The sequence below is a fragment of the Brassica napus genome, chromosome C8 (genome assembly GCF_020379485.1).
Source record: "Brassica napus cultivar Da-Ae chromosome C8, Da-Ae, whole genome shotgun sequence".
Classification (NCBI taxonomy): Eukaryota; Viridiplantae; Streptophyta; class Magnoliopsida; order Brassicales; family Brassicaceae; genus Brassica; species Brassica napus.
Window position 1 is genome coordinate 26,896,902 of NC_063451.1, and position 13,865 is coordinate 26,910,766.

At 42.4% G+C, this 13,865-nt stretch overlaps 1 protein-coding gene and 1 non-coding gene across 2 annotated transcripts; one reads left to right on the plus strand and one right to left on the minus strand.

Annotated features, from left to right (window-relative positions):
* Nucleotides 1–10,002: 10,002 nt before the first annotated feature.
* LOC125591954 lies at nucleotides 10,003–12,169 on the minus strand. The gene is made up of 3 exons (XM_048766886.1): nucleotides 12,150–12,169; nucleotides 11,650–12,082; nucleotides 10,003–11,568 (listed from the first exon to the last, which is right to left on the minus strand). The coding sequence occupies exons 1-3, from the start codon at nucleotides 12,167–12,169 to the stop codon at nucleotides 10,003–10,005; spliced, it is 2,019 nt and encodes a 672-aa protein (XP_048622843.1).
* LOC125592254 lies at nucleotides 11,969–12,075 on the plus strand. Its single transcript, XR_007328092.1, has one exon. It is a non-coding gene; the product is annotated as a small nucleolar RNA R71 (small nucleolar RNA).
* Nucleotides 12,170–13,865: the final 1,696 nt, after the last annotated feature.

Below are 13,865 nucleotides of genomic sequence, written 5' to 3' on the forward strand. Positions count from 1 at the left end.
TCTATTGGGGAGTAGCAACTTAGCCATCTTTCCCTTGCGGAAGTAGGTGTAGACAACTTTCTCTTGATACCTTCCACTAATGTAAGTAGCAATCCTCAAATAAGGGGCATCAATGAATGCTGGTCCTTTGGGATCATTCCCCAAGTTCACACCATTTGCTATCAGCAGTGGAGTTATCATACCACCAATTCCAAGCTGAGGCGATGAATCTGCTGTAGTCCAAACCCAATCTTTGTAGTACATGAGACGTTCCACAAAGAGACCAACCATTCCAAAGCGTTCGAAGATGTCAGTTGTGGGAAACTTCATCTTATCAGTCTCCTCAAACTCCTCAAGCTGTTCTGGTGTGACATTATCTCTAACAGCCCGGTAGAGTAGTCGCAGCTCTTCTTCATTGACTGTCCCTGGCTCCTTGCGAGGGTAGAGTGTGTGGACAAGTATCCTATGGAGATAACGCACTGCGGGATGTCTGATGGCTGAGTTCTTGTCATGACCAGTAGCATGCTGATTTCCACTTATCACTCTCCAAACACCAGTAGGAAGCTTCTTGAACCTTGGGAGGGTTTGATCTTCATTATCCTCAAGCCCCATCATTGCTCCAATTTCCTTGAAACTCATGAAATAGGTCTTTCCATTGACCTTAAATTTGATTTTGCCCCATCCCTGTCTCACATGGTTAGCCTCATAGAAAGATGCTTCAAGAGTTGCAAGGAACTGAGAAGAAGGTTCCTCGTAAGTAGGATAGGCCATGGAGTAGAAGCTCTCCATTTTCATGTGCTGCAGCATTGTCCTAACATCGTTTTCGATTCCTAACTCCTCCATCATCTTGGGGTCAGCAAAGCGTGTAGGAACCCAAGAAACACCTTTAACCAAGTGATGGTGTAGCTCTTCAACTGTTGGTGTCTTACTTCTGTCCCTTTCAAGAGCTATCCCTTTCCCTTTGGACATCTTGGCTTTCTTTGGTGGAGCTGGTTCTTCTTCTTCCTCATCTCTATAAGAAGATGCTACAGCCTTGCCTGCTCTTTTCTCCCTTTCCGCTGCCTTCCTTGCATCCAGAACTCGTTGCCTAGATGTCCTTTCCACTCCTTGTTGGTTTGGCTCAGCAGGTTTTAGAGGCTTTCCCCTCAGTTCAAATTCGCGTTTTGCAGCTGCTGCCTTCTTAGCTTCCATGTCCGTCTTGTTTGTCTTTGCCATTGTACCTACAGCAGTCAAATCTTGGTAGAGTATTAGCAAGAATCACAAGAGATGAGTTACAATGAATAATCAGGTCTAAGTAAAGCTAGCACAGTCTAAAACCATCCAAACACTTCATTCCAAACAATATTCAAACCCAATGTGGACAATTTCGAAAATTTCCAATTCGCAAGAACCCTAGCTTTTCAATTTCGGATTCAACTCACTTCTACCACAAAATTAGCAACCCAACATGATATATATGCTTTCCCTAGCCAAATTCACAAGAATCAAGCAAGAAACCAAGCTAAATTTGAGTTTGAATTTCTAGGGTTCATGAACCCACGAAATTCATCTTTGAATTACCATACCTTGCTTGGATTAGAATGAAAAAGATGAATTGATTCAAGAAATTAGACTACAGGGGCGAAAGCTTGGATTTGGAAACAAGAATGGGTTGATTTGAAGAAGATTTGAGTGAGTTATGGGGTTTTTTTTTGATGATAGGAGTTTCAAGGCTCCTAATCAAATGTTATAATATAAAGGATGTCAAACCATTTCTAAGTGATTCTAAAGCAAAGGGAATGCAAGACCATGCTTAATCTAAGTGCTACCAGTTTTTGAGATGTTTGTAAACTAGATTACTACCTAAAATGCAATAAAGGGCAAAGCTTTCTTTCTTATAAGAAGAGAGAACTCATGGGCTATGGGAATTGATCTTGGGTGATCAAGATTCAACCTAAAGGTGTCAACTTTTAACCAATCTATATCTTCCTTAGGCCTAGACACAATACTAAACAAACTCTATCCCTAGATGAATGCTCATTTACCTAGATAACTCAAGCATCAAATTCCTTTGGTTGAATGTTACCTAAGTAATCATTAATCTCAAGTCTACTAGCCATCTTAACACCTTTAACAACAAATCCCTTTGGCAAGGATGTTAAAAGCTTAGGAGAGTTGGTTCAGGCATTTCATCAAACACCTTCCGGGTATGAAATGCCTAGAGCTCAACTTTAGAGAGGCCAACTCTAAAATTGCATTAAAAGCCCTCTACTAGCAAGGAATAAGATTGATCTATCCCTAAACACCTTAGATCTAGCTTAATCACCCTTAATCTCCCTAACCCATGAATCCAAAAATGACTACTCACTACTCTCCATGATGAGCCCAAGAATCAAAGATGATTTGGTGCTAAACATGATAAGAGATCAAGAAAAATCAAGCAATCACAAGAGAGAAAAATTCAAGATAAGATCTTTTTCCTAAAAGTTCTTTTGTGATTTGATAGAAAACAAGATAACCCCCAACATTAGGTTTAGAGAGTATTTATGTGACTTTTGAAACCTAATGGGCTTGCTTATCAAAAGCCCAAATAAAACATAAGTTTTCGACATAAGATAAAACGCGGCGCGGGTACACTAGGTCGCTCCCATAGGTCGCTCCGCAGAACTTGCTTCACCTCTCCAAAACCCCGCGCGGGTTGATGACGTCGCTCCAGAGGTCGCTCTGCATCTGGCGCGGGTACACTAGGTCGCTCCCATAGGTCGCTCCGCAGAACTTGCTTCACCTCTCCAAAACCCCGCGCGGGTGCGTGACGTCGCTCCAAGAGGTCGCTCCAAATCATGAAAGTCGTCGACAAGAAGTTGGGCTTGGAGCGGGTGTATCACCTCGGTGCAAGACGTCGCGCCAACTTCGACTCTTCTGGAGCGGGTGCCGCATGTCGCTCCCGTACCCCGCTCTGGTGCTTTGCTCGTCTAAACAGCATTTCCCACTCCCTTTTTGATCCCAAATGCTTCTAAGTACCTCTAAGAACTCCAATGGAAACTCCACAACCTGATAAAGACTTATGCAATGCAAAAGGAGACTAAAACGCGTGATTCCTAATCTAGATTATCAAAACATGCAAGAAATAGAAAGTTAAAACAATGTAATTATGCAAGATATCAACTCCCCCAAACTTGTATCTTACTTGTCCTCAAGTGACCTTGTAAGAACTCATAAGAGAGAGAGGTTGAAGGTGGGAACTCATAGCCAAAAGTAACACTTCCTAGCACTCAACTTAACATCCTAAAGAAACATAACAAATAGCATGAGCATTCTCCTTATTATACTCTAGCTTCTCTAGGCCTATCCATACTCTTTTTCCTCTACTCAAGTTGCAATACTCTTTACCAACAAGTCCTTTCAATCAGCTCTCACATTGATTCGCACACACACACACAAGGTGGAGTCTCACAAATGGGCACATGATCTCAATCATTTGGCTAGGTATGCAATGGTCTAATATGAATGAAGAGATGGGTTCAAATGTTTTTATTTAAGGGTGGTTATCACTCAAAACAAGGAGCTTGATCATTATGCAAAATTTATCTAAGATTAGAAGCAACTCATGCATACATAGATTCATTCTCATCATTCTACCCCATTTTGTTGTAAATGATCACAAGTTCTACCCTCTTTATCATCATCTCAAAATCAATCTAAACCCCCTCACATCACTCACCCAATGTACAACTCTCTTTTCTTTTCATTTGACCCACTCGCTAGGGATTTTAATTCACTTTCCACAAGCTCTAACCCTTTTTTTCATTTCCTTCCCCAACTTCTTTTTGATTTTTTTTTTTTTTTTTTTTTATTTTTTTTAAGGGGAAGGTTCTTTGTTACATAATCTAAGGTTTCTTATTATTATTATTATTATTTTTTTTTTTATATATATATATATATCCCTAGGAGCTTCATTTTCATATATCTCATCTTTCTCACTCTCCAAACCCAAGATATTGAAATTTAAAACACACAAACCCCTCTCACATCCCCAAATGCTAACTCATTGTGCTAGCAAGAGATGAGAATAAACCTATGTCGCCTCCAATACTCTCAAGATTTTGCACATGACAAGCTATCAAAAGAGGCCTCACTCATGCAATTAAATGTTTGGTCTCAAGGAATGGTTAGGGTTTTAGGGTAAGGAGTGCCATTTGGGTTAACAAAGATAGGTATGAAGGAATAAGATAACCCAAATGTGTATGAGATCCATGATCAAGTACGCAAATGCCCATATGCAAGAGAAATTAAGTTCATTCAAGCCAAGTTTAGATTGGAGCTGATCTTAAGAACAATGCTAACATCAAGCAAGCAAACAAGTTTCAAGAAGAGTTTTCAAGGCTCGAAGCGTGCAAGGTTTTCAAGAGACGCTTAAGCTACTTGATATGTTTAACTAGGGTGTCATTTTGAGTTCTAGACAAGGGTTCTTTGCAAGGCATTTTAAATCATTGTTCCCAATGCAAGTGAATGCAACCTATATGCTCTAGACTCAATCTTAAAAGTGCAAGTGATGCAACTACATGTTTCTTTTTGTGTTTTTTTTTTTTTTTTTTTTTTTTTTTTTTTGCATATATATATGTACAATGCAATGCATGAGACTCAAATCATCAAAGAAAACATATTAAATACTTGATGCCTCCCCCAAACTTAGTTCACACAGTCTCTGTGTTAGGAAGTTGGAGGAGATACCGAAAACAATTGCGAAGAAAAACTGGTATATACAATGGAAAGGTAGTGGAGTACCTGTCTAAGCGTTCGGGAAGAAACCCGAGTCCCCATATCCGGAGTCATTCGGGAAGGTAGTGTAGTATTCTTGGGGCTCGCTGGCAACTTCCTCGTTGTCGGTTTCAGCATCGGTTGAGGCAAGGGAAGGAGACTTATTCCCGGAGTTGGATTTATGAGCTTGGGGGTTTCGTGCCAGACGCAAGAGCTGGCGGGTAGTAAGGGGAGGTCCAAGGTCCAAGGAAGGGTTAGTGACAGGGTCATAGGGCTGAGGTTGAGGAACTGAGGTATCTCTAGTAACAAAGTCTTCAGAACTACATCCTCCTATTCCTCCTCTAACCAAAAGATCAGCCACCTTCTTCATGAATTGAGCTGAAGCTTCAGCTTGCTTCTTTACTGTCTTTTTAAGTTCCTTGTACTTGGTCTTTAGTTTGAAGATTGTCCTGTCCTGAGCCTTGTTCCATCTTTGAAGCTTGTCAATGTGCTCATGAGCTTCACGGAGAGGGCCATGGGGTAAGGCTGTTGAGCTCTGAGTAAAGTGGTAGCGAGGTGGACCATAGAGGGGGGTAGCAAATCCGTCTTGTGTAGCATCACTTGTTCCAGTCATTACATTACCTCTCGCTCCACCTCTCCTTCTCGTAGGAACAGTCACAGGATCTATAGGGCCGAGAGGTCCAAAGAGCTCTGATTCATCTATGTCGAAGTGGGTGATCCCCGGCCTTTCTATGTTTGTGAGTCTTCTGTTGGGGAGTAGCAACTTAGCCATCTTTCCCTTGCGGAAGTAGGTGTAGACAACTTTCTCTTGATACCTTCCACTAATGTAAGTAGCAATCCTCAAATAAGGGGCATCAATGAATGCTGGTCTTTTGGGATCATTCCCCAAGTTCACACCATTTGCTATCAGCAGTGGAGTTATCATACCACCAATTCCAAGCTGAGGCGATGAATCTGCTGTAGTCCAAACCCAATCTTTGTAGTACATGAGACGTTCCACAAAGAGACCAACCATTCCAAAGCGTTCGAAGATGTCAGTTGTGGGAAACTTCATCTTATCAGTCTCCTCAAACTCCTCAAGCTGTTCTGGTGTGACATTATCTCTAACAGCCCGGTAGAGTAGTCGCAGCTCTTCTTCATTGACTGTCCCTGGCTCCTTGCGAGGGTAGAGTGTGTGGACAAGTATCCTATGGAGATAACGCACTGCGGGATGTCTGATGGCTGAGTTCTTGTCATGACCAGTAGCATGCTGATTTCCACTTATCACTCTCCAAACACCAGTAGGAAACTTCTTGAACCTTGGGAGGGTTTGATCTTCATTATCCTCAAGCCCCATCATTGCTCCAATTTCCTTGAAACTCATGAAATAGGTCTTTCCATTGACCTTAAATTTGATTTTGCCCCATCCCTGTCTTACATGGTTAGCCTCATAGAAAGATGCTTCAAGAGTTGCAAGGAACTGAGAAGAAGGTTCCTCGTAAGTAGGATAGGCCATGGAGTAGAAGCTCTCCATTTTCATGTGCTGCAGCATTGTCCTAACATCGTTTTCGATTCCTAACTCCTCCATCATCTTGGGGTCAGCAAAGCGTGTAGGAACCCAAGAAACACCTTTAACCAAGTGATGGTGTAGCTCTTCAACTGTTGGTGTCTTACTTCTGTCCCTTTCAAGAGCTATCCCTTTCCCTTTGGACATCTTGGCTTTCTTTGGTAGAGCTGATTCTTCTTCTTCCTCATCTCTATAAGAAGATGCTACAGCCTTGCCTGCTCTTTTCTCCCTTTCCGCTGCCTTCCTTGCATCCAGAACTCGTTGCCTAGATGTCCTTTCCACTCCTTTTTGGTTTGGCTCAGCAGGTTTTAGAGGCTTTCCCCTCAGTTCAAATTCGCGTTTTGCAGCTGCTGCCTTCTTAGCTTCCATGTCCGTCTTGTTTGTCTTTGCAATTGTACCTGGGTTACGGGAGCGACGTCGGTACCTCGCGGCCACACCCCGCGCTAAACATTTTGTGTTCGTTTCTCAAATTGACGCGCGACCTTAAGACCCCGCGGTCACACCCCGCTCCAAACACCATCCAAAACTCGAGTCGTCGCGCGACGTCCAGACCCCGTTGCGGAACCCCGCGCCAACTCAGGCTCGAGCTATCGAAACACGAAGCGACTCCCAGACCTCGCGAGAACACCCCGCGCTGAATTTTTCTTCACATTTTTTTTTTTTTCCTAGTGAAGTATGTACAAGGATAGACATGGGACTTCCTCCCAAGTGAGCTTGTTTTAAGTCTCTAGCTTGACTTCCTTTCTTTTTAGCTAGGTGGGAATGGGGTCGGAGAGTGGAACCGAAGTTCTTTCCTCTTCTGTTGTGGCTCCCATGTAGAGCTTAACCCTCTGTCCATTGACTATAAAGTCTCCACCATTCTTGTTCCATAACACAATTGCCCCATGTGGCCTAACTTCCTTGATCTTGAAAGGACCGGACCATCTTGACTTGAGCTTCCCGGGGAACAACTTCAGTCTAGAGTTGTAGAGAAGCACTTGATTTCCAGCACTGAACTCTCTCTTCAAGATCTTCTTGTCATGAAAAGCTTTGGTTTTCTCCTTGTAAATCCTTGAGTTCTCAAAAGCATCAAGTCGGATCTCCTCCAGTTCATTGAGTTGGAGAAGTCTCTTCTCCTTTGCGCTCTTGATGTCAAAGTTCAGCAACTTAACAGCCCACAATGCTTTGTACTCAAGTTCAACCGGTAGATGACAAGCCTTCCCATACACAAGGTTGAAAGGTGTGGTTCCTAAGGGAGTTTTGTAAGCAGTCCTATAAGCCCATAGTGCATCATCTAGCTTGATGGACCAATCTTTCCTTGTAATCCCCACTGTTTTCTCCAAAATAGATTTGATTTCTCTGTTGGAGATCTCAACTTGTCCACTTTTCTGAGGATGGTATGGTGTAGCAACCTTATGCTTCACACCATTCTTCTTGAGAAGACTTTCAAACAGCTTGTTGATGAAGTGAGAACCCCCATCACTGATGACAGCTCTTGGAACTCCAAACCTTGGAAAGATGGTGCTTTTGAACATCTTAATCACCACCCTAGAATCATTGGTGGGACTTGCCACAGCTTCTACCCACTTGGAGACGTAGTCAACAGCTACAAGGATGTATTTGTTGCCAAAAGATGATGGGAATGGTCCCATGAAGTCAATACCCCACACATCAAACACCTCCACTTCTAGAATTGGGTTTTGAGGCATCTCATTTCTTTCGGTGATGTTTCCTCTCCTTTGGCATGAATCACACCTAGAGACAAAGTCTTGAGTGTCTTTGAACATATGAGGCCACCAAAACCCAGCTTGTAACACCTTTGAGACTGTTTTGAAAGTAGCAAAGTGCCCTCCATAGGATGATCCATGACAGTGTGTGAGGATCCCTTCAACTTCTTCATCAGCTACTGCTCTTCTATAGAGTTGATCTCTACAAAGGATGTAGAGGTAAGGTTCATCCCAATAGTATCGCTTCACATCTTTGTAGAACTTCTTCTTGGCATATCCCTCAAGATCAAGTGGCTCTCTCCCACAAGCTAAGTAGTTCACCAAATCAGCATACCAAGGCCCTTTCTCTTTAGTTGCTTTCACTTCTTCAAGTTTCTTTCCAGTTTCACAAACCGCTATCACTGCTCCAATTGCCATGATCTGCTCTTCTGGAAGCCCTTCATCAATAGGGATCTCACTCTCAATCTTCAGTCTAGACAAGTGGTCTGCTACACTATTCTCAACTCCTGGTTTGTCTCTAATCTCAAGGTCAAACTCTTGTAGCAGCAAGATCCACCTCAACAGTCTTGGCTTAGCATCCTTCTTGGCCATGAGGTGTCTCAATGCAGCATGATCAGTGTAGACTATGACCTTTGACCCAACTAAGTAGCTTCTGAACTTTTCAAAGGCGTAGACAATGGCTAGCAACTCCTTCTCAGTTGTGGCATACTTCATTTGGGCTTCATCAAGAGTTTTACTCGCATAGATCACATGAGTCTTCTTGTCTTTCTTTTGACCAAGAACAGCTCCCACAGCATAGTCACTAGCATCACACATGATCTCAAAGGGGAGATCCCAATCTGGTGGCTGCACAATTGGGGCGCTAACCAGCTTCTCCTTCAACTTCTTGATGGCTTGTAGACATTCCCAATCAAAGACGAATGCAGCCTCCTTGCATAGAAGCTTAGTCATTGGCCTTGCTATCATTGAGAAGTCTTGGATGAATCTTCTATAGAATCCAGCATGACCTAGGAAGCTTCTAATGTCCTTAACCGTCTTTGGTGCAGCTAACCCAACCATCACTTCAATCTTTGCCTTGTCTACCTCAATCCCCCTCTCTGAAATCTTGTGTCCAAGCACAATCTCTTCCTTAACCATGAAGTGACACTTCTCCCAGTTCAGCACAAGGTTGGTCTCTTCACATCTCTTGAGGACCCTGCTAAGATTTGACAAACAAGCAGAAAACGAAGATCCGTAGACAGAGAAATCATCCATAAACACCTCCACAACATCCTCTATAAGATCAGAGAACATAGACATCATGCATCTTTGGAAAGTGGCTGGAGCATTACATAGCCCAAATGGCATCCTTCGATAAGCAAAGGTACCATAGGGGCATGTGAAAGTCGTTTTCTCTTGATCATTTGGATGTATGGGGATTTGGAAGAACCCTGAATACCCATCAAGAAAACAATAATATGGATGATTTGCAAGTCTCTCAAGCATTTGATCAATGAATGGCAATGGAAAATGATCCTTTCTAGATGCTTTGTTAAGTTTTCGATAATCTATGCACATCCTATGTCCTGTTATTGTTCTTGTCGGTATTAGTTCATCCTTATCATTTTTAACTACAGTCATTCCTCCTTTCTTTGGAACAACATGCACAGGAGACACCCATTTGCTATCCGAAATAGGATAGATGACTCCTGCATCTAAGAGTTTTAGAATCTCTTTCTTAACAACATCCTTCAAGTTGGGGTTCAACCTTCTTTGATGCTCTATAGAAGTCATAGATTCATCCTCTAGATGTATCCTATGCATGCATAAAGAAGGTGATAGCCCTTTAATATCATCTAGTGAGTAGCCTATTGCCTTTCTATACTTTTTAAGTTTATTCAAAAGTTTAGACAATTCATCTTCACTAAGCTCACTACTCACTATGACAGGGTAAGTCTCATTAGGGCCAAGGAAAGCATACCTTACACCATGGGGAAGAGGTTTAAGCTCCACTTTTGGTGCTTTGAGTTCACTCCAATCATCCTCTTGGAGATTCTATTGTTGAGTAGCTGAGGAAGCATGGTGATCCTCATATGAAAGCTCCTCATTCTGTTCTTCATCACTAATCTCCCTGTGAGAGTCCAGCATCTTCACATAAGCATCACTTTCCTTGTTCTCAACCATTTGGACCTCTCTCTCAATTGTTAAGGCATGTTGTAGAGAGTCTTCAAGTGCCAACTCCTCTAGAAGTTCATCAGCTAACACCTCCATCTCCTCAATGTAGAAAGCTTGGCTTTGAGTAATAGGCTTCTTCATCACTTCCTTGACGTCAAAGTGAAGAATGTTCCCCTTTCCAAGGTGAAGATCAATCTTCCCTTCCTTAACATTCACAACTGCTCCTGCTGTAGCCAAGAAAGGTCTCCCCAGTATTAAAGGATCTGTTGGTTCTTCATCCATCTCTAACACCACAAAATCTGTAGGGATCTCACAATTTCCAACCATGACAGGGAGATCTTCTAGGATACCAATGGGAATCTTCACTGAGCGATCAGCTAGCACAAGAGAGAGTCTACACTTCTTGTATTGTGTAAAGCCAAGCCTTTTAGCAATGGAGAGAGGCATAAGGCTCACACTTGCTCCCAAATCGCATAGACACCTCTCAAAAGTAAATTGCCCAATGGCGCAAGGTAAAGTAAAGCTTCCTGGATCTTCAAGCTTCTTAGGGATGGTTAGCCTTTGGATAATAGCACTACACTCATGAGTAAGAACCACCATGCCTTCCATCTCCTTCTTCTTCTTAGTTACAGCATCCTTGAGGAACTTGCTGTATTGAGGCACTAGCATGAAGGCATCAATTATGGGCATAGTAATCTGAACTTCACTCATTTGTTTCTCAAATAAAGCCTTGTATTGCTCCAAAAGCTGTCTCTTGAATCTACCGGGAAAAGGAAGTTTTGGTTCATAGGGAGGAGGATTGAATAGAGCTTCTTTTGATGAAGTAGCAACTTCATTCTTGTTCTTCCCTTCCTTTTCTTCTCCAATTTTACCCTTTCCTTTTGCTTCAACTATTTTCTCCAAGATCTCTTCATTGGTCTTCTCATCCATAATAACTACATCATCATCCACATTGATGATCACCTCCCCATCTTGCTTCTCATTATCCCTAATGAGAGTTCGTGGTGGTAGCTGTTTTCCACTCCTAAGGGTGATGGCTTTCATTGTCTCCTTGGGATTTTGCTCTGGCTTTCCAGGTAATGCCCCTTGTTGGCGACTTGGCTGAGAGTTCATTGAAGCAAACTGATTCTCCAAATGGCGGATCTTGTTGTTGAGCTCATTGTAACTTCCATCAATCTTGGAGTGAATTTTCGTGAACTCATAACCCATTGTCTTCTCATTCTTGGCCTGAAAATCCAAAAGTTTCTTGAACATTGCATCCACACTTGTATCTGAAGCTGGAGCCTGTGAAGAACTTCCTTGAGCTTGAGTAGACTGATTGTTGTTATTGTTGAAACCAGGAGGGGTGTTTTGCCTAGGCTGATAGCTCCCTTGCTGAGTGTTTTGCCTCTGCTGGTATCCTCCTTGCTGGTTGTTTGAGTAGGACTTTTGCTGGTAGTTGTTGTACTGAAAGTTAGGTTCCTTCCTGTACCAAGAACCATTGTTGTTGATGAAGCACAGCTCTTCTTGTCCTTCCAAACCATCAACTTCATTAATCTTGGGAGGAATCTCTTGAATAGGACCACCCACAAAGTTGACCTGCTCTTGTTTAGCTTGGTTAGAAAGAAGCAAGTCCATCTTCTCCTGCAGGGATTTGATCTCTCTCTTTGTCTGTTGATCGTCATTTCTGTTGACTATATCATGCTCCTCGCTGTAGACGGAGTCGCTCTTAGCCATGTTCTCCACCAGTTCCTCTGCTTCTTCTTCAGTTCTTCCCAAGAAGAAACCATTGCTGGCAGTATCAAGCCTGTTTCTGCACTGTGGTAAGGCTCCTCTATAGAAGGTGCTAAGCAAACTCTCCTTGCTGAAACCATGATGAGGGCACTGAGACCAATAACCCTTGAACCTTTCCCATGCTTCACTGAAGCTCTCTAGACCTTTTTGTTGAAATCCGGATATTTCGTTCCTGATCTTAGCTGTCCTTGAAGTAGAGAAAAACTTTTCTAGGAAAGCTCTCTTGCAATCTTCCCAAGTAGTGACAGTGTCACTTGGAAGAGTCTTCTCCCATTGGTGTGCCTTGTCTCCCAAAGAGAAAGGAAATAGCTTCAGTTTGAAAGCATCTTCAGAAACACCATTTGTCTTGGACAAGCCACAGTACTGATCAAACTTGTACAAGTGATCAAAAGGGTCTTCAGCAGCAAGACCATGATACTTGTTGTTCTCTATAGTGTTGAGCAGCCCTGACTTGATCTCGAAGTTGTTGTTCTCCACAGCTGGTGCTCTGATTCCCAACCTATGACCATGAATGTGAGGTTGATCATAGGCTCCAATGGCACGAGCTTGGCGCTGTGGATGTTGTGGCTGGCGCTGTGGTCTAAAATGATCAGCTCTTGGACCATTGCCTCCTTGGGCTTCACCATCTTGAGGCAGATTCTCCATATCAAACCCCAACCCTTGCAAGTGAGCCTGTTGCTCTACTTCTCTTCTTTGTCTTGCTATCTCCCTCTCAAGTGCTCTAATGTCTTCAACTCTTGGAACTAGGTTTGTTGGACCTCTGCTCCTTGTGTTCATACACCTGAAATGCAAAGAGAGAAGAACAAAGAGAAGCAATAACACGACTAAATATAAATTGACTTAGTCTCAAGCAAATGACTAAATCCCAATGTCACAATCAACTTAGAATTTGGCAACGGCGCCAATTTGATGATAGGAGTTTCAAGGCTCCTAATCAAATGTTATAATATAAAGGATGTCAAACCATTTCTAAGTGATTCTAAAGCAAAGGGAATGCAAGACCATGCTTAATCTAAGTGCTACCAGTTTTTGAGATGTTTGTAAACTAGATTACTACCTAAAATGCAATAAAGGGCAAAACTTTCTTTCTTATAAGAAGAGAGAACTCATGGGCTATGGGAATTGATCTTGGGTGATCAAGATTCAACCTAAAGGTGTCAACTTTTAACCAATCTATATCTTCCTTAGGCCTAGACACAATACTAAACAAACTCTATCCCTAGATGAATGCTCATTTACCTAGATAACTCAAGCATCAAATTCCTTTGGTTGAATGTTACCTAAGTAATCATTAATCTCAAGTCTACTAGCCATCTTAACACCTTTAACAACAAATCCCTTTGGCAAGGATGTTAAAAGCTTAGGAGAGTTGGTTCAGGCATTTCATCAAACACCTTCCGGGTATGAAATGCCTAGAGCTCAACTTTAGAGAGGCCAACTCTAAAATTGCATTAAAAGCCCTCTACTAGCAAGGAATAAGATTGATCTATCCCTAAACACCTTAGATCTAGCTTAATCACCCTTAATCTCCCTAACCCATGAATCCAAAAATGACTACTCACTACTCTCCATGATGAGCCCAAGAATCAAAGATGATTTGGTGCTAAACATGATAAGAGATCAAGAAAAATCAAGCAATCACAAGAGAGAAAAATTCAAGATAAGATCTTTTTCCTAAAAGTTCTTTTGTGATTTGATAGAAAACAAGATAACCCCCAACATTAGGTTTAGAGAGTATTTATGTGACTTCTGAAACCTAATGGGCTTGCTTATCAAAAGCCCAAATAAAACATAAGTTTTCGACATAAGATAAAACGCGGCGCGGGTACACTAGGTCGCTCCCATAGGTCGCTCCGCAGAACTTGCTTCACCTCTCCAAAACCCCGCGCGGGTTGATGACGTCGCTCCAGAGGTCGCTCTGCATCTGGCGCGGGTACACTAGGTCGCTCCCATAGGTCGCTCCGCAGAAC

Bases quoted from the DNA above. Each gene is read 5' to 3' on its own strand.
- LOC125591954 (XM_048766886.1), bottom strand. From the start codon at position 12,169: ATGGGAGAAGACTCTTCCAA. The intron at 12,083-12,149 runs GTGACACTGTCA...CTCTACTTCAAG, and splicing joins ATGGGAGAAGACTCTTCCAA to GACAGCTAAGATCAGGAACG. The intron at 11,569-11,649 runs GTTGATGGTTTG...CCTAACTTTCAG, and splicing joins TTCCTCCCAAGATTAATGAA to TACAACAACTACCAGCAAAA.